The sequence below is a fragment of the Mastigoproctus giganteus genome, chromosome 1 (assembly GCF_048544385.1).
Source record: "Mastigoproctus giganteus isolate SK-2022 chromosome 1, ASM4854438v1, whole genome shotgun sequence".
Classification (NCBI taxonomy): Eukaryota; Metazoa; Arthropoda; class Arachnida; order Uropygi; family Thelyphonidae; genus Mastigoproctus; species Mastigoproctus giganteus.
In genome coordinates, this window is record NC_143575.1 from 241,441,360 (window position 1) to 241,463,566 (window position 22,207).

At 33.0% G+C, this 22,207-nt stretch overlaps 1 protein-coding gene across 1 annotated transcript in view; it reads left to right on the forward strand.

Moving 5' to 3' along the window:
* Nucleotides 1–17,210, forward strand: part of Nt5c (5' nucleotidase C) — a 167,190-nt gene extending 149,980 nt beyond the window's left edge. The window contains exons 14-15 of the mRNA XM_090369349.1: nt 4,129–4,313; nt 17,134–17,210. Coding sequence (XP_090225475.1) covers nt 4,129–4,313; nt 17,134–17,210 — 262 coding nt within the window. The remainder of the gene's footprint in view (nt 1–4,128; nt 4,314–17,133) is intronic.
* The last annotated feature ends 4,997 nt before the right edge of the window (nt 17,211–22,207 follow it).

The window sequence follows — 22,207 nt, forward strand, 5'->3', positions numbered from 1 at the left end:
TGATGTGATTATACAAGAACGATTTATTTGTTTTGAAACAGTAAAAGACTCGACAGGAAAAGGGTTATCAGCCAAAATTGAAAGCATATTAGAAAAGGAGGAATTAGATTTAGGAAACTGTCGAGGACAGGGGTACGATAACAGGGCTCATATGAGAGGTTTATATAAAGGCGTGCAAGAACTTATCCTGCAAAAGAATTCAAAAGCACAGTATATATGCCCTGCGGAAGTCATAATTTGAATTTAGTTCTTGGAGACATTTCAAAATCATCTTCTCTTGCAAATTCATTTTTTGGGACATTACAAAGCATATAATATTTTTGCAAGTTCTGTGATATGCTGGGATATATTAAAAGAGCATGTCAAACATCTTACTCCAAAACCACTGTCAGAAACGAGGTGGAAATGTCGCCTCGAAAGTGTGAAATCTGTGAGATACCAAGTACCACAATTTTCTCTAGCTTTGAAATACTTTTATGAACATACCAGTGACATGAAAACGAAATCCAATCAATTGAAAATAAACTTACTTCATTTGAATTTTTATTAAGTTTGGTCATTTGGTATGACATACTGAATGCAGCAAATATTGTAAGCAAGATATTTCAAAATTCAAATATAGATATCAGTACTGCAAATTCACATTTAAAAGGCCTTTTAAATTTTTTTTAACAGTATCATGAATCGGGATTCAAATCTTCTTTAATAACTGCAAAGGAAATAGCTGAAGAATTACAAGTGACATCTGAATTTAAGAATCAAAGAACTGGACAAAAAACAAAGCAATTTTGTTATGAAGGAACCAATCAGCCTATTTCATCAGGCGAAGAATATTTCAGAATTCAATATTTTTTAGTCATAATCGATAGCGCGATTATTTCTTTTAAGAAAAGATTCGAAATTTATCCCGAACATGGGACATCGTGTGGTTTTTTATATAATTCGGATAATATTCAAAAACTGACTGAAAACGATCTTAAATGTTGCAAAGACTTAAATGCGACCTTGCAAGACGATATTGATTGCATTGATTTATTTAATTAAATCAAAATTTGTCGTCGAGTTTTGCCTTCCAGGAATACAATATTACAAATATTACAATATTTACTGAAAAATAATTTATTTGAATTGTATCCAAATTTTGTTACTGTTCTGAAAATTATATTAACCTTACCAATTACCGTCGCATCTGCAGAAAGATCTTTCTCAAGATCGAAAATAATAAAAAATTACTTGAGATCTAGCATTAGTCAAGAACGATTTACCTCCTTAGCCATTTTATCTATCGAATCCGAAATAGCCAAAAAACTAAATTATGATGCTATTATCAATGAATTTGCTATAAAACATGTAAGAAAATGAACCAAAAATTACATATTGTGACCTTATTCGATTAAGTCGATCAAATTGTATTTTATAAGTATATGAAGCAACTATTTTTCTTATTTGATTTATTATTAAAGTTTTTTTGTGATTGAAATGTTAATTTTATTAAAATAATTTAATTATTTATCATTTTCATGTAATCCTTACTAAACCAATTTGTGCAATGTAATAAATATCAAAATGCAATAAATTATTTTTTTGTACGAAATTTGTATCAAGGCCCCTCAAGTCAACTTTGCACCGGGCCCCGCTTTTGTTCGGGCCGGCTCTGCCTACCCCTCTTATAATGAACAATTCACTTCTACTGATTATATTCTTTGCTACCCAGGAATTTTTGATCATCTTGCTAGGTTCCTGCATGGCTTTTGCATTGGATATATCCAGCTGCCTGGCAGGAAGTTTGTCTATCATCTCTAGGGTGAAGTTCCCCTATTCCATTTCTTGTACATCTGTTAGAGCATAACACTTCACAATGCCCAGATTGTACAGTGTTATATTGGAGAGATTGTCGAGCATGTGAAGTCTCTCAACACATCTAATTTTTCTCATTCTGTCTCTATAGAGAACAGAGAACTATTGATCTGAGTAGTGCAGTAACCTTAATCCCCATAATCACATTTAAATACCTGATTACACCCCATGATTGTCAGTATTTCTCATAGCTTGAAGTACTCCACATTTATGCTGCAGGTCTCAGTATTAGCCATAATAAAGGGACCTGTGTATATCCTGTTATGGAAACTAATTTTGCAGTGTGATGTGATGAATGTTGGTGAACTTCATATGCTGCTATTAATATACACTGCATTGGACTACCAAATCCTAATTAACTCTTTCTTCCTTCATCTCTTCTTTCCCCTTTACTTCCCTCCCCTTTTTTGTTATATTTAGATGCTACCTGTGTGTTTGTGTCATGTAATTTACATGTTCCATGCTGTAGTTGATAAAGAGGCTCTCCATGCCTTGAAAGTTTCTTATTTATAAATGTTTGCACTTTTATCTAATTTTATTTTATCAGTTCTAGTGTTACTATTTTATATATACATTATTATGTTTTCCTTTTGTATTTTATTTATTTTATTACAGTTTTGTTTAATATTTATGCCTTTTTCATTTCTCATACTGCTACAACATGAAAGCAGTTTGAGAAAGCCAGATATTTAATCCTTGTTCTTACTCGTGCATGTAAACAAGAACCCGGTAAAGGGTTGAAACTCATTTATTAGAATTATTTATCATGGTGTATAAAGTGCTAAAATAGTTTATTTCTCAATAGATATCACAACACAATATTATGGTTTAAAATTGTTAATATATACGGGTTTCTTAAAAACTAATCCTGTATTCAATTTCCATTATCTACTCACTGCCAAAAGGAAGAGCAAAGCATAGCCGAGGTACATCAACTATTTTAAAATAGTTTTAAGTCAAAAATATTTTAGTAAATTTGACAATTGTCTTCAGTTTCCAGTCCATTATTGCTGGTTGGTTTAGTTTTAGGTTGGTTGATGTACATCGGCTATGCATTGCTCTTCCTTTTGGCAGTGAGTAGATAATGGAAATTGAATACAGGATTAGTTTTTAAGAAACCTGTATATATTAACAATTTTAAACCATAATATCATGTTATAAATTTAGTCCTTTCACATAATGTATTAATTGGATCAATTTGAAGTGAGTGTTGGGCTGAAAAATTTTCCTATCAAAAGGTATGAGTAGATCTCTATATTTTGAAATTATAATTTTTAAGTATACACTTTAATTAATATTGTCTTTTTTCTTAACGTGTATAAGTAAACACAAAAGATTTTTTGTTGAGCATCCACTATGTATATTTTAGCTGTTTTCTAGAGTATTAATAAATAAATAAAAAAAAAGGGAAAAAAAAAGTAATTCAGTTCGTGAAAAAAAAAAAAAAAAAAAAAAACAGCTGCAGCAGCAAAGAATTACCCAAAGTCCCAATGATGTACAGGTAATCACTTGAAAGTATTAACCATATTTCATGCATTATATAGGAATGCTCTTTGACTAAAATGTAATATTTCTTTATTGTTCACTGCCAGATAAGTCAGAACTCCTTTCACTGTAAAGTATAGTGTAACCAATTGATGTGTCACTCCATTTATTTGTCATTTTTGCTGCCAGATTAAAATATTTTTCTAATAAAAGATGACCAGGTGCATACAATACATCTTGCTCTATCAGAGCAAGAGACCTGACGTAGCTGAGTGGTCAGGAGCGAGAGTGCATAGCACGTGTTCCTTGAGTGGACCAGGATTCAAGCCCGTGACTACTAAATACGAGAAATATTTGTATTGACGATTTATTGTAAACTCTACTGACTTGGTTGTCGTGCCGGAGTATAAACAGAAAATTTATTTATTTATTTATGTATTGTATTTTATAATTAATTACCACCCCAGGAGGGTTGTAATTAATTAAAATCATCAATCTGGTGAGTATGGGCTTGGCACACCCAGGGTCCTGAGCTGGATATCATCATTCTTTGCTTTCTTGGTGATTCCTTTCTACTTCTCTCTCTCTTTTCCAGAGTAATTCAAATATATATATATATATATATATATATATTATTATTTTTTTTTTTTTGGATGGTGCAGCATAAGCCTCAGGCTTCCTTGCACCATATGGCTAATAATAATAATAAATAATAATAAAAAGTTTTGAATTTCTCGCAATTTCATATCTTTGCTTTTTTTTTTTTCTCTCTCTCTGCCCTTTTAGGTTAACAACAAAGTCACTCTTCAACCCTCAGTTTGGGAGTATCTTCAGGACACACCACAATCCAACTTACTTTTCTCGTCGATTGTTCCGCTACTCAGACATTTATATGTCCCAGATTACAGATCTTCTAAATTATTCTCTGAAACATATATTCTATCCCCGGCGTGGTGCACTCCCTCATGAATGTAAGATCCCATTTATATGAAAAATGCATTATAAGCTATGAAAAAAAAGGGGGGGGAATTTATAATTTTATATGCTTTCTGTTTCCATAAAATAAAATCAGGATTTGTGGTTGGGCACATAATTCATCAGAAAATGTTAAAGTTTACACTGTTGATAACTGTGTGGCACATACTTGAAAATGGTGATATGTTTAGTGAACTTTTTTTTCTTTTTTTTTTTTGTTGTGTTTGATGAAGGTAGATGTAGAAATTATATTTAATTTTCTTTACCTTATTTCTGTTCTTTATTAAAATGTGCCAAATTTCCTATTTAATATGTAGTGTAGGCATGTGTATGCACACACTAGTATATACGTATATTATAAATATCTGAAGAAAGTACTTTTATTATATGCAGGGTAGGAATATTTGTTAGTTGATGTTTTGTCACTTTTCAATGAAAGAGTTTTGAAATAATAGTATTTAGTAGATTATTAATCTAGTTGATACTAATAAGGAAGTAATACTATATTATAGCAATTCTAAAGTTTTTTGGTGATGATGATGCCACTAAAATTCAGAAGAAAATTGCTAGTACCATGCGACTCCATGAGAATATCTCTTCTATTCTGTTGTAGAATCATGTAGTAGTAAAATCAAGCAGAAACTTTTATTCATAAATCCAGTTCCAAGTTAAATCTCTTAATGTTTCAGCACCAAAAAGTTCACTCTCGTGGAGGTAGTAGTAGAGGCTAGAAACAAAAAGTGCTCATTGCTTTCTCTGGATGATTGCACCTTCTCACATCTTCCAAAAGTGAAATAATTCTTTCTTCTTGAACTCAGCTTTAAGCTTGCTGTCACAAAATAGCTCTACATGTTTATCCTTTCCTTTTCCACCTGAGTTCACCTGGTAAAGTAACTTTCTCGTACATCTTTTACAGTATAACACAATGCCCAAATTGTATGGTGTTATATTGGAGAGATTGAGCATATGAAGGCTCTCAACACATCTAATTTTTCTCATTCTGTCTTTATAGAGAACAGAGAACTATTGATCTGAGGAGCACAGTACCTTAACCCCCATAATCACATTTAAATACCTGATCACCCCCCATGATTTAATTGTGACTGAATCCCTAATTCAGTTTTCTTCATTACATTAATACTTTGAAGCCTTTTTTTTTTTTTTTGGTAGTTCCTGAACATTTAAATTAGATTTCAATAGCATTGTTTCATGTTAGTAGTGAACTTTTTCAAGATTACTGGGATTAAAGCTCTATCAATTTAGAATCTCAGCCATGATTGAATAGTATATTATGAATAATAATAATAAATGTCTGTATGACAGTCCTCTGTGGTAACTTCGTCAGCATGTGTAAGCAACTGTAAATTCTTACAGTCTGTGATGGAACTTTGAATCCTTTCAAACAAAAGCTGGGAATGCATACCCAGCAATGTATCACACTAATGAAGCTACCACAGAGGACTGTCATACAGACATTTATTTATTGTTTATTCACTTATTGTCTCTCCTTCACCAGTTAAAGGGACACCCAGGAATTATTCTATAATCCCCAGTCCAGACTACTAGGCACTATGCAGCAGTTTCAGCTATGGGAGTGGTTAGTAGAATGATCAGACTTCCTGCTAAGGACAACTGTAAAACTTATAAGCTGATTTTTTCAAGGCACAGAAAAAAGCTGGAGTTCCCAAAGAACAAAAGCCTGCCTGCAAACTTGGGTTCTAGGGGTCCCTGCCATGGTGCCCAAGGAGATAGCTTGTCACCGGGACACAGAAACATTGGGGAGCTTCACATCCTGGATGGAGCTTAAGCAGAGCTAACAACTACTAATGAAAATTTGAAACTGCATGATAATACATAACATTTCCTTCACATAGTAAAGGACAAAAAGACAAAACTGCCCGAGCCAGAGCAGGTGTATTCTTTCCTGTAGAAGTTTTGTTAACCCTACTTCTTCCTCTCTTCTTTTGTTAACCCTTCTTCCTTCTTCTCAGCTTTCTCCCTAAAGGGAGAAAGCTGAGAAGACAAAAAAATATATAAACCTGCCATGGCCATTCATCACAGTGAATCAAATGCCAACTTGATGTCTTGTGTTGTAGGACTGATCAATATCTTCTCCCTCCCCAGTGACAGTCTGGAGGATTTTTGTTAAAGACAGTTTTCTCCACCTGTGACTCTTCTGTTTACAGAGGTTGTGCCCACCATGGAGGCAGCTCTGATTCTGTCACATTTACCCTATCTGAACCAGAGAATATATGGTTCTCTAGAGACCATACTCTCTCTCACACTTCAATTTGCAAAGTTGCAGGAGGGATACGAGTGAGATTTATGCTAAATGGGGTGATGTGCTGTGACACACACACAAACACACATGCAATCATTCATAAGCTGTCAGTAAACAAGTGCTATAAAAGTAAAGGCACATGAAGTTAACAACTGCTCAATATCAGCACACTGATCAAACTCTGCACTATTTGCAGAAGTGCTTACTTTATATTTTTCATAAACCATGTGCTGTAATGGCTTGGTACAGAGTTTTATTTGTTCTTTGCTTGTATCAAGATTAGTTTATATAAACTTTTGATAAAATTTTTAGGTTTCAAATCAAGTTTATTCCATGTACGTAAACTAAACTCAGTACACGCAAAGATCATATAAAACTGTACCAAGCATTACAGCACATAATTTAAAATAAATATGAAGTAAGCACTTCTGAAAAATAGTGCAGAGTTTGATCAGTGTGCCAGTATCAGGCAATTTTTAATTTCATATGACTTCAATTTTCAGCACTGGTTTATTGACTAGCTGTCCTGTGCACTTGATTGGAAATTAAAGGAATTCATTAATCTACTTGTGAACATCACTAAAATGATGCACCTGAGAATCATAGACCTTTCTACCACTGTCATAGAAGACAGACAGACAGACAGACAGCTACACAATGTAGACAATAGCCTACCCATTTGAAAACATGCCTAAGAAAATCCCAGAAAGCAAAAATTGTCAATAGTTAATACTGTGCAATTGGCTAAAACTAGGAGGGAAGACAGAAAAGTTTTCAAAACATATAAACAAATTTAAAATGCCATAGAACTTCACTAATTTGGACTGATAGGGAAGGGAAGAACAGTCTGAATTACTGACAAGTTTGAATTATAAAATATAATTATATAAATATTTTCAAGCTTTTCATAACAACAGTTTTTTTTTTCCACAATCCAGTGGGGGAAAAAAATGTTAATTTACATAGTATTAGGACTCAAATATGATGAAAAGAAAAAGGAAATTTTATGAAAATGTTTATATTCAGTGCAAAATTGAATAAAAAGGATTCAAATCAAATATAACATAAACAGTATAATTTTAAACAATGAACTCTAATTATGTCAAATGTTAACCATAAATTTAATCAGATGTACACTGTCCTTCCCGATTCACAGTCTTTTTGAAGAAATCTGTGAAATGTTCTATATTGTGCCATTTTATAACACTTCTTTATCTTAGTGCATAGAAATAATTTTTGAATTCTTTATCAAAATTGGCAAATTTAATGAGTATCAAGACAATTTCTGCCTTTTGTGCAGTTAACTCATTTTTCTTCATTTCCAGAAAAATTCTTCACCTACAGATTTTTCCCCTTGAAATGCATATGCTATTTGTCATTCCATCCTCTTCTTCTATCCACCTACATATGTCCACCAGCTACAAATCTGTTCTGACACTGCACAATGGAAAAATGAATATTAAGTTGAAGGATGTAAAAAAAAAAATACATTTTGACACATCTTTGATTCTGTCTAAACAAACAAGAACACCATCATTGTTTAATTGCTTTTTTCCATACACTTACATACTTTACTTTGCTTTCTTCATTCCAACTTATAGCTCAGTGTAAATAGCACATTTGATATTATAATTTTTATTATTGGTTACTTTCTTTTCTCTTGTCAGAATCATTAAAAGTGAGACACTGATTATTTCCTTTGATATAAACATTTATTGTCAAGTATAACCTCTGATCCATAGGCTGTTAATACCAGGATATTGCCATTACGTTGATATTCTCTGAAGGATATGCAGGGACCTTATCTAACAATAAACATGCCTCAGTATTTTCATTTGCAGTTAATTTTCCCCTTTAAATGATTTTTCTCTTCTTTTACAAGAAGTTTGGAATTCTATTATTGAATTCTCGTTTAAGAGAAACCTCCAATCTGCAAAAATGTAAAACACACACAAAGAAAGAAGGCAGTTCAATTACAGAGGAATTAATGAGTTTTTTACTATGTGTAATTGATTGCATTTCATAATGATGTATTAATTTTCCCATTGTGGCATATGGGCACATTAATTGCTTATTATTATTAATTTGAATGAAATATTCTGATGCAATTTTTCTCAAAAATAGATCTGTATTACAGTTTTTTAGATTCTCACTTCTAAAAGTTGGCAGGTATGTTACAAATGGCACAAAGCATTTAACATTTTGTGGACATTTTAAATACCTCGCAGTGAGTAATTATTATTAAGTTTGCAAACTTTACATGTATTTTTCCCTAACTGCATTACAAGAAGCTTTCAAAATTATAACTTGAATTATTCTCCAGCAGTTTCTTCTTCAAAATGCTACCTTTCCAAATTATATATAGGTCTAAAAATGAAAAAATTTTATGTGGAATGAAAGAAAAGCTAAAATGTATTGGGAAGTGAAGTTGAAATTTGTACATTTAATAGAAAATAAGATGTTCTTGAATTGTGCAGAAGGAAGTTATGAAATTGGCAGTGGCATGCCAGAGTCACATTTCTTTCATTTCATGGCAAGTAGCCCAAATTAGAAAAGAATTACTGTAATTCACAAAAATGTGTTCATTCAAAAATTGCAAGAATTTGTGAAAAATCAAATGTTTTGTTTTCTTATGAATATATAAATGTTATTTTTCATTTATTTTTTGTAAAAAAAAAAAAGTGTAGCTGATTTTCAGCAGTTATTTTTATGCATACTTAGACAACAAATTACTTAGTATTTTACACTGTATATTAAACTTAGTAATTACACTGTATATTAAACATAGTAATTACACTGTATATTAAACACATCTAATCGTGGGTGAAAAAAAGTTTTTATTTCATTAATTAAAGACAACCATGTGCAGTAAAAGTATATGACCATTGTGACAAAAAATTAAAGCACTATTCATGACAAAAGAAAATATTAATTATATTATTATAGTTATGCTTTATATAATAGCTATTTCAAATAATTTATTTTTAGATTACATTTTATTAGAGGTTTCCTGTTTTGTGCTCATTTTTTACACAAATGAACCCTCTGCCCCACTATATATATTAAAAAGCAGTGAATAATGTATTTCAGTGTGATAAAATAATAGGGTGCGCTTAGTTTGCTTATAAGTTTAGTTTGCTTTTATAAAATATTTGGAATATTTTATAAATGTGCTAATAATGTTGCATTTACTGTTTTGCATTGTTAGACATTTTAAATCAGTAAACTAGAATGTCTGTGATATTTTTATTTCCATTCAAGTATATCAGGGATTATTATTAGCTGAAACATTTTTAGACATAATATAGTAATTTTTTTTTTGTATTTTTGTGTCTTTTAAATGGTTTTTCTCTGTTCTTCTAAATATTTACAAAAGAAACAGAAATGCAAATAAATCAAATTAAGCATGTCTGTTATAGTATTCATTAGATAATGAGAAATGATTTAAGTCAGTTTTCCAGTTAATTTAATTCAACCTTCATGCTTAATACCATTTTCAATCCACTGCAGGATGAAGGCCTCTCCAGCAACTTTCCAGTTCCTTTGTTTTGAGCACTAGCCATCCATTTACTACCCACAAACTCATGAATTTCATCTATCCATCTCCGCCTTTGTCGTCCAGGTTTTCTTCTAGCTCCTCTTGAATACCATTTTGTTATTTTCTTAGTCCATCTGTCATCATCTCTTCGAGCTATGTGTCCTGCCCAAGACCATTTTAGTTCTTTAGTTTTGATAAGCATGTCCTTTACTTGAGTTTGCTGCCTAATCCATGTGTTTCTCTTCTTATCTAACAGTCTGATTCCCAATATAATTCATTCCATTCTTCGCTGTGTAGTTCTCAGCTTCTCTTCCATTCTTTTGGTGAGTGCCCAAGTTTCACTTCCAGAAGTCATGGTGGGGAGTATACATTGATTCATTATTTTACGTTTCAGACAAACTGGGATATTGCTCTTCAGTATGTGGCTATATTTCCTGAATGCTATCCATCCAAAATTTATTCTTCTCTTGACTTCCAGCCATTTATCATTATTACAGCTAATAACTTGTCCCAGATAAGTATATGACTCCACCTTTTCAATTACTGCTCCTTCAATCATTATTTCCCTTTCCGTGGCATACTTATTCATCATTACTTTTGTTTTATCCATATTCATCTTTAGTCCAAAATCCTTACTAACTGTGCATAACTGATTAAGATTTTCCTCTAATTCTTTGGGATCGTGGCTTATGACCACAATGTCATCTGCAAATCGTAAATGGTTTAGGTACTCTCCGTTCACATTGACTCCTTCCTGCGACCAGTCTAATCTTCTGAAAGCTTCCTCAAGGGCAGCAGTAAACAGCTTCGGAGATATTGTGTCTCCTTGTCGAACTCCTTTCTCGATTTTAAATTTGCTACTGTCTTTGTCTAGTCTAATAAAGGATGTAGCACTCTCATATATTTTCTTCAAAATCATAATATATGGAGTATCTATGCCTTGTCTTTCCAGTGCCCGAAACATTGCCTTATGCTGTATGGAGTCAAATGCCTTTTCATAATCCACAAATGCCAGGCATAATGGTGTTTTATATTCATTTGCTTTCTCCATTAGCTGTGATATTATGTGAAGGTGATCCATAGTTGAGAATCCTGTCCTAAAGCCAGCTTGCTCTTTCGGTTGATTCTCATCAAGTATTCTTTCTAATCTGTTAGTAATGACCCTTGTGAACAACTTGTAGATGTGGGATAACAAGCTAATTAGTCTATAATTTCCAATTTCTGATTTATCTCCTTTCTTATGCAGTAAAACTATGATTGCATTATTCCACTGCTTTACACCTTTTCTAATGCACTTTATGAAGAGCCTTGCCAGTTTTTGTGTTATGTCTCTTCCTCCCAATTTTAACAACTCTACAGTAACTTCATCTTTCCCCGGGGCTTTCTGATTCTTCATTTTCTTAAATGCATGTTCTACCTCATCAGGAAGAATATCGGGTATGTCGTATGTGTTGCTACTTTGCAATCCATCTTCCCCACTGCTGGCATCATTCCTCTGCTCCTTGTATAATTCTCTATAGTAGTCTTCTGCTATTTGAATTATGCCTTCTCTGGGATACTCTGGCTTAATTCTTTTATATTGCTATTAGAGCAGTTTTGTTTTCACATATTAATTTTCTTAAACGAATGCTTAACCCATCTACAGGTACATGGGATAGGTAAAAATTTACTTTTTTTTTCTTTTTTTTTTTGTTTAAACTTTGTCCATACAAATCTGTGTGTTCAGCTCTTTGGCACTCCAGAGATAGTATGCTGATTAGGTTAAAGAAATGATATTTTTATTGCTTCCGGCATTAGTTCCATTTATAAAATAAATACATTTGTGTATTGTAAAGTTTATTTTACAATACACAAATATATCCCCATCAGGGTCCCCAACATGGGGGGGGGGATCCAAAATCAACCTTGCACCCACACCTCCAGATACTACTGCAGATTCGTGACTGGCAATCTTGACATCCCTGTCAACAGCAGGGCTGGAATATATGCATGCTTGTGAGTGGAAATCAGGTCATGGTCTCCGTTGACTTGGTTTCCCTCTTTACACTATTCCACTTTGACTAACAATGGATTGTGCTGTGAAGTTATTAAGTCGGAATTCTACACTTAGAGAGCACCTCACTTCCTGTGGATGATGTGTGATGCCTTAATGTATATTTATCTGGTTTTGTGATCATGTTTGGCAGTTTCTTGTAACAGCAGATTCGAGTTACAACTGTGTATGTGCCTCTGTTAGTTCCACACCATAGCTAAAATTGTTATATGGATAGTCTTAAAAACAGTATATTTTTAAACCCGCTAGTACCCATTAGGCTCTGGCAGAGATATATTGACAATATTTTAACAATCATGCTCCAGTATCTAAATTTACTGTTACCTTTTTTTTTATTCAGTTTATTTTGGAGTTAGAAGCCAATCTCATGCTCTGCCCTTTTTAGATGTCCAAGTGTGATGAGTCAGACTTCAGTTTGTAACCTGGATATATAAAAACTATGTGCAGGTTACTATGTCAGTTTCAAGTTGGCATATTAGTTTTTGGCACCTAAATAACACTGAACTTGCTCTGTTCGATAGAAAATAGTCACATTCTAGCCCTGCTTTTAACACTTTCAGAGTTGAGTTATACTTGGCTGAATGCAAGTTCCCTTATGTTTTAGATAAATTTGAATTATCTGCAGTTGTTTTTCTCTCTCCCTCTCTCTCTCTCTCGTACCCATTTTGGACAATTATGCCCCATCTACAATACCTCATGACTTACTGGACTGGTTTGTGAACAATGACATCAAAAAGTTGAACTGTCTGGCTCATAGCCCAGACTTCGACTTCATTTCTGGATTGGAGTGTAGGATTAGATTATAGCAAAAGCAGCCTTCATCCAAACTGGCTCTGGCTGAAGTTTTGAAAGAGGAATGGATGCCAATTCCAGTCAGCATTTAACTAGAAATTGGTGGAAAGAATGGTCAATAAGGTTGAGGCTGAGTGAATGCATTTGGTCATGGGGTGTACATTATAAGCTTCTAAAAGTTGGCATATCACATATTTAGTTTAGTAACAGTTTAGAAAACCAGCTGCTTTGCTTAGAAATTTTTTTTTAAAAAGTCTATCTGTTATGGCAGTATTATTTTAGTTATAGAGCACTAATCAGCTAGGGTCCCATGAGATTAAAAACATTCTATTTGGTCTGTTGTAAATCACTCTTTGGAGTGTCCTTTGGTTATTTTTAATTTGAAGGGTCCTCTGGGTGACAGAGTTTGACTGGCCTACCACTGTTAAGGTAAACAGAATATACCCATGTTACTAAACTAAATATGCCTGCAGATGGGTTAAGGGAGAAATGACTTTTTAGCTTTTGATGCATGAACTTTTTTTATTTTATTTTTATTTTATTTTATTATTTTCTTATATACAGTAGATCAGTTTGTCTTGATTATCTAAGGTTCTGCATTGTGCAAGTTAAAGATATCAAGGGTAGAGTGAATCTCATAGATACATAAGAAAATAGTATATTGAAAGAAATACTTGTTCCAAGAATCCACTTCATTTATTATATGTAGTTATCAATCTCAGGTAAGAGAATGTTTTCAATCTTCAATAAGATTGCATAACATTCATTTACTAATAATCTTACAATGAATAAATAACATTTTGTAAAATGTAAAACCTAAAGTCCATAATTTTTGTATTTTTATCGTATGATTTTATGATTTAGTAAATGCATAATATTTGCTAACTTTTTCATTTACTGTAAATTTTTTGTAACTGACATTAATGGAACATTCTGTATTAACTGAATATTTATTTATCTGTTAGACCCTTGGATCAATTTACCTCTGATAATTGAGACTGTACTGTATTGTATAAATTCTTTATTTGGTAATACTAATAATTTTAAGTGTTAGTTTCGACATCTCTCTCTCTCTCTCTCTCTCTCTCTCTCTCTCTCTCTCTCTCTCTCTCTCTCTCTCTTTCAAGTTATTTTCTATATATCATTTTTCATTGCTTTTGTGATTTTTTTTTTTCTTTTTTTCTAATGCATCATCATTATTTATACAAAAAACTTCAAATTGATTCCATCATAAAGTTACTGTAGTCAGGTTTATGGTAGTTATGTAATGTATAGTAGTATACAAACGAACTTAAAAAACGTACTTAGCTTTTAAATTATGATTATATTAGCAAATAAAATTTCTGAAAATTCCTTTCTGTTATTATTCCTATGCATATAATTGAAACACAATTTCATGCTGGACAATACATAAAGCTATCTTTGAATATAAGAGTATTCTGCTTATCACAGAACACTAGTATGCAAAGTTTTATGCATACAAACTAGTATGCATGCTGCTTTAAACAACATTCAGGTAGATATACTTATTTATTTGATGTTGTTTCTATTACACTATTCACCAGTGTAATTGCTTGTTGTTCATGTGAGCATTATTTCTAAATTTATTTCACTTGTCTTACCTTATCTTACTTTAAAGCTGATTGAAAGTGAACCTTGCAGCTTAATCTTTTTTTTTTTTTTTTTTTTGTATCTGTTGTAGATGTTACTGTATGTTTGTAATACATATTGAAAAATTACATTACAAGCTGCATATAAAAAGCTTAGAATTAGTAATATCTTCAGAAAGAATTGATAAGAGTTTGAGAGGTACTGCTTTCGGCACTATCGATAAATTAAGATAGAGTAATTATAGAAGGAGAGTATGGATTTAAAGCCAAACACAGTCAGGTATTACAGAATCTGTTGTCAGATTGGAACCATATTTGCGTACAATTCGGGAGCACTAATAGTTTTGATATTTAGGAATTATTACTAATGAATTTAATGTAATTTATTGGGGGGATTTTACATGCTTAAAAAAACACATACTGATGAGCATAGTTTGTTGCGCGCACACATTAAATGATTAAAAATTTTTCCTGTTACTTTGTTGTCCCATTTGATTGCTGGATACATCCTCTTGAAACAACTGCTTCTATAACCATTAGACATTTTGATGCTCAGGTGCTGGTCTGGTTGTTGAGAGCTGTTAATACTTTGTATATATGATGTACTTTTCAAGTCATCTTGTTGCTACTTTTATGAAAGCAACTGAAACATTTTTATATAACTATGGTTATTAAACTGTGTTTAATTGGAGGTTGAAATGTATTTCGTCATTTGTACATGTGCTTTTAACACCAGTTGTAATAAATAATTTTTAAAAAACAAAAACACCAATTTAAAAATGTTAACCCTCTATATAATATTTTATGTTCAGTTTGTTTCAAATTATAATTTTTGGAAATAACTATTTCCCAAAGTATGGGATGTGTTCTTGAGGGCTGCAAAAGAAATGGATTCAGTGTATAGAAGGAGAGCTAATGGAAGAAAATTTCAAAAAATTTGACTTAGTTATGAGTTTTTAATGTGTGATAATCAACTTTTATTGTTAGAATTAATTTTATATCATAATCATATGGCATCTTAATGAAATAGCAAGAAATTGTTTACTTCATGATATCATAAAATTTAAATCATGAAATGAAATATGCATGCCATTAAACATGTGAATCTCATAATTCAAATTTTTGTAAATTGAATTTTATATAGACCAAGTAAATGTATTTCCTTTCTTTAAAAAAAAAAAAATATACACACACACATTTTTTATACATCTGAGACTACAATAAGGGTTTGCTTTTTTTTTTTTTTTTTTTTTAGGAAAAATAAATGTTAATTATTATATCATGCAAATAAATTTAATAAAAAATTCTACAAATGTCGTTTGTGATTTTATTCTTAAAATTTCATCTCAATACTTTTAGATGTTATATCGGACACAGAAATTTAGATTTATTTCATTCTACTGTGGTGATCTCTCTCTCACATATGGTTGTCTATACTACTGACTCTGCATTTCCCCATAAAGGTTGCTTTGGTATTTTTTTTTTTTTTTTTTATTATTTCCTTTTCTATTAAATGAAATGTGATAGCATGATGGGAAATAGTTAATGGAAAGAAGGTTGATAGCTAAAGGAACACTTTGTACTATCTCAATGACCTGCATATGCTGAGTATAACTAGTTTGGATGATGATGGCATCCTATTCTTTCTATTAAATTAAATATTATCTTTTATTGCACTACTGTTTATGCAAGAAAGGATTGTTAGACCACTGTATTTTCAAAGTAATTAGCTTGGAAAAAAGGTAAGCCTAATCCTTGTATCAATTTTTGAACAACTTATTACAAGAAGAAATTATGCAGTAATTTCATCTTGACTGAAATGCTCGTGCCTGTATAAACTTTGACAGTTCAGTGTGAATTTTCTATATTCAGTTCATTGCTGTAAGTTGCTGTTTTCTCCTTTATGAATACCAGGTCTATTTCTTTTTGTTTCAACAAGGTGAAAGAAAATACCATATTTTCCAGTCCATAAACTCACTTTTTTTTTTTTTTCTTTTTTTTATTTCCTGGAGAATGTTACTTAATATTCCCCTGCATCTTATGCTCCATAAGTATAAGTATAGGTATAAGTGCATGCTGGGATGTTTTAATCTCTAGCTGTAGTGAGAGAAAGCATAATTCAGATGTCCAGGTGCCTGTTATAAAACTTAGATCTTTTGTGTGACCAGTCCTGAATACATGTAATGGCAACAAAAGACACACTTGTCTCTTTGTATTTAACTCAGTTGCCGTGTTAAATACAGAGGGCCTTAGCCAACAGCAACTGTTAGACATCTCTAACCTTTTGAAGCATTCATACATAAGTGCTGAAGTACATGTTATACCTTCATAATTAAAAATGTGCTATAATTTTCTGCATTTAACATAAAATTTTTCCATTTTTAAATATCCTGGAAAAAACAGAAGTGTAAAAACCATAAAAACAGCTAGACTTCTATAGTCAAAAATTTATAATTATGTTTTCATGTAAAATGTAAATTAATATCTCAACTTAAATTTTGTAATTTTAATTTTGTCCTTTCCATCTCTTTTCTGCCTGCAGCGGAAATTATTAAAACAGGACAGGTAAAACAATATCTTTATTTACTTCATGACATGATGAAAGGCTCTTCAACTTAGCTTATAGCATTATGATGAAAAATTTCATTAGTAACTGTAATAATAGATATCACATACTACTTTTGTTAATGAGTATATTAATTTGGTGTATAAGAAACATGAAAGTGAAGTTCCTGAAATAGAACTGACATTTAAGTTGTAGTTAACAAATATTACCATTCACCACAAACTTGCAGTTTTTTTAATATATAATTTGATTTTTTAATTAAACAAATATTTTAGATTTTTTATAGCTTATGAAATTAAATTATATACTGTAATTTAAAAATATGAACTGAAATTTTTAGAAATATTTTAAATCAGAATTTTTAATCAAGACTCAGTTTGCAGTACTCGATGTATTTATTGCTTTTTTATTTATTTATATTACAACACCTATTCATTGTGGTATTTATATTTAAAAACAGTCTTATGAAAAAGAATAAAAATTTATTGTTCCTTATATATATTGCTTTTTCAATATTATCTTGAAATGGAAAAATATTACAAGCACATAGAGTTTTTATATAAATAGATTCCAGAGTTCATATAAAAGGTTGGATGGACATACACACAAGGTTAGATACATGTATCTACTAACTTTCCATTTTTCCTGGAAAATTTCAATTTCAGAAAGATCTGTAGTTTTATGAAAAGTTTACTCTAATTTGTAATTTCAGTTCAGCTTGCAATATATATTTTTCAAATACATACCTTCCAAATTTATTGATATTGAGCTTCAAAGCTATTGAGTGACACATGGTTGTGGATGTGTGGTTTCATTGTCAGCATCTTTATTTTATTTATTTATTATTTTTTTTTTTTTGTGCCCTTGTATATTTTTATAGACAAATGAATGGTGTCTTTCATCTAGTTTTTAAAATGTTTCAGGGTAATTCTCCTGATTACTAGCTCTTAAAGAAGATATTGGAAACATGCAGTTTACTTGACAGTTGATTTATTTTCAGCGAGTAATGTTTCTCTAAATCTGTGAGGTGTTAGAAATCTACCCTAGAATGAAAAAATTCTTCCATTTCATTCATAAAGTTTGGAGGCAATTTGCAACTGTTCTAATGGATAATACTTGAGCCAGTGTTTGTAAAGCAATTGTAATTTTGAAGTATGGTAGAATAACTAAAGCTCTTTGCCTGTCCTCATTATTTCTCACAATAATGTGGAATGTAAGCATGTTTTGAGTTTTAAAATGCAGAATATTGGATCTTTGCTATGAACAGGCTTTTAATGCAAATTTCCTGAAGAAACTTATATACTGGGTGGCCATTTTATTTTCTACTCTTTATTAGGGTGGTATACTACCCCAATTGCAAGTAGAAGTTCTTCAGCCTTCAGAACAGTCTCAAGTTATAGTTGGGGTATTGATTCCGCTAAGTAACAAAAGCATTCCACACAGGTGCTGGCCTGCAGTTTGTTGCATCCTTCAGTTGTCTTAAATTAAATGGCAGTGGGTAACTGCCATGAACAACTTGTTCCACCTCATCCCACAGATGCCCAATTTGGTTTGGTTCCAGAAGCCTAACGATGACTTTACCATACTCAAAACAAATATAATAGTCACCCTCATGCTTGTGGAACAATTCCTGAACAGTCCATGCCTTGATCTAATATAGTTAGGGAAAAATGTTACGTGGTTTTTTTCCATTAAGATTATTACCATATTTAATACCACATGAAATTAATAATATACTTTATTAAGCTATTCACCTAAACTACTATACATTAAGGTGACATTTCAGGTTTCTTACCGATGCCCATCATCAGACCATGCCAACAGACTCCTCTTGTCAATGCTTCCAGAAAGAAAGTATGCACATCAAGTTTCTGGAAGCATCAGCAAGAGGTGTCTGTCCGCAGAATAGTCTGATGATGGGTATCAGTAAGACACCTGAAACATCACCTTAATGTATAGTAGTTTAAGCAAATAGCGTAATAAATTATATTATTAATTTCACGTAGTATAAGGAAAGGAATAGTATTAAATATAGTAATAGTCCATGCCTTGTGACATGGTGGATTGTGCAGTTAGACATAACTGCTACCAAATGGATGAACTGGGAATGAGGAAATGCAATAATGTATCAAAGAATTTATACATTGATCAGCTGGTCTTCAGGAACTTCCATGTGCCACAAAAACACTCCTCACACCCACCACTAGCTTACAGTGTTGACACCTGGCACAATGGATCTATCAATTCATGTTGCTCTTAGCATGGAATAACTGTAGCTGGGATTCATCAGACCAGGCGGCAACCTTTTTTTCTTAAATATTACTATGCCCACTTTACCCATGGCTACTTGTTTTTAGTTGAAGTGGAACCTAGTGAGATTGTCTGCTGCTATACACCATTACACACGTGCCACTATGGTACTTTTCTACCATTTAACTGATTGTGGTCTAACATATGGACCTTCTTGCACTTCTTTTCATCTTCCGTTGGCCTCTCACATCAATAAGCTATCTCCGGCCTGAGAAATTTTGTTGCCTGGATGATTTCCGACCATTGGACCATTCCCTAGGCACTTATATACACACTCTCACACAACGTGGCAGAATCTGTGACACTTAGTGTCATATCTGGCTCCATTTATCATACCAGGATTGAAGTTATTTAGATTGCAATGTTGGCAAGATTTCCAGATGCTGACTGGAACACACACACATGCATAATACCTCACTGTCTGGCTACCAGCCTTATACATCCCAATCTGCCACATGTTTAGAGAGGACTGGGTTTGTTTCCCACTGATAATTAAAAGTGTAATTGAAATAAAATTGAAAGTGCCTATCTGCAATGCTGCCAAAATACAATGGGAGGAAGTACATGATGAAAACCTTGTAGTAGTGGCATGTGATGCAAGAAAGCAAGTGTATGAGCTTATGCAGCATCAGCCAAAAAAAAAAAAAAAAAAATTACAAAACAATCCCCTCTAAAATTTGTCCAGTTCCTCCTTAAATTTATTTAACCTATCAACTTCCACAATGACAGATGGAAGTTTGTTCCGGCAATTAACCACCCACTGGCTAAAGGCAAATTTCCGCACATCTATTCTACATCTGTCCTCCTTCAATTTCAATTTATGCCCCCTTAGGTTCGTAACCTGAACAAGTGGAAGAATCCCATCAGAATTCAGCGTGCTCAACCCATTCAAGCCTTTTACACTTTAATCAGATCACCTCACAGGTGCCTAGTCTCCAGCTGATGCAATTTGCAGAACTTAAGCCTCTCCTGGTAAGAGGATCCCTTCATTCCCCTCGCCAATCTTGTTGCCCTTCTCTGTACATGCTCAAGCAAATCTACATCCTTCCTAAAATGAGGCCTCCAGACCTGTATGCAGTACTCAAGGCGTAGCCTGACCATTGCCTTATACAGAGGGACAATCACCTCCTTTTCCCTGCTAACAAAATTTCTGTATATCATTGACAAAACACCATAACCTGCCCCTGGCAGCCTCTCGGCATTGCTCAGAAAACTTCATATCTGACTGCACAATTACTACCAGGTCTTTTTCATTTTCTACCTCTTTAAGTGTAGTACCACACAGTTGGTACTACACTTATGTTTCTCTGGGGTTACTTCTACCTATATGCAGTACTTTGCATTTTTCAATGTTAAACTTCAGTTGCCACTTCTAGGCCCATCTGATCAAATTTTCTAGATCCTGTTGCAGTAACACAATGCCATTACTGTCGTTAACAACCCTGCCAACCTTTGTGTCATCTTCAAACTTCAATACTAAGCCTGATATACCTTCATCAATATCATTGATAAATATACAAAACAGCGGACCCAACACTGAACCCTGTGGGACTCTACTAATAACATTAGTCCACGATGAGTAGCACCCATTGATTACCACCCTCTGTCTTCTCCCACTCAACCATCCTTTTATCCTTTGTAGCAACTTACCCTTAATACCATTCTGCTCAAATTTGTACAGTAGTCTTCAGCACAGTGTCAAAAGCTTTCCTGAAATCCAAGTATATGATATCAAAATTATTTTTTGCATCCAGTTCCTTTGTAACCACATCATAATAACCAATCAAATTTGTCAGACAAGACTTTCCCTTAACAAACCCATGCTGTGTCTGAATTATTGCTGCAGTCTTGTCTAGATGATCCTGCAATGCATCTTTAACCAGTGGCTCCATTATTTTACCTGGAACAGAAGTTAAACTAACTGGTCTGTAATTACTTGTGTCACCCTTCAATCTCCCTTTGTTTGTTATTTGGTTTTTTATGAGCATTAGCAACTAAGGCCATATTGCTCTGTGAATATGCAGTGGTCATTCCCTCACCTTTCCGCATCCTCCGTATTTGGTGGTGACGGGCTCGAACCCCAGTCTAATCAAGAAGCGTGTGCTGCGCACTGCTGCTCCTTCCCACCTGGCTATGGAGGCGCCTCCCCCTTTGTGAATTGGGAACACATTTGCACATCTCCAGTCCGTGGGGACCTCCCCTGAGTCCAAGGATGCTCTCATAATTATGGCTAAGGTAATATAACTGGATAGATCCCATCCACCCCAGGTGCCTTTCTTATGTTTAACTTGAACAATTTCTCCTCCACTTTTTTCTCAGTCATTACAAAATCATTAAGCACCCTGTTATAATTTGATAACCTTGTGGCATTTTCAAACCTTAATAACTCATGTGTGAATATAGATGCAAAATACTCATTCAGTTTGTTTGCTATCTGAGCAGGATCATCAACAGTCAAACCATTGATATCAAGTGGACCAATCAGATTCATCCCCTTCCTTTTAGAGTTTATATAAGTAAAGAAATCCTTTACCAAAGATTTCTCGTAATCTGCCTAACTTCCTTTGTGACTTGATTCATCATCATCATCATCAGCCATTTTCAATCCACTGCAGGATGAAGGCCTCTCCAGCAACTTTCCAGTTCCTTCTGTTTTGAGCACTGGCCATCCATTTACTACTCAAAAACTCATGAATTTCATCTATCCATCTCCGCCTTTGTCTTCCAGGTTTTCTTCTAG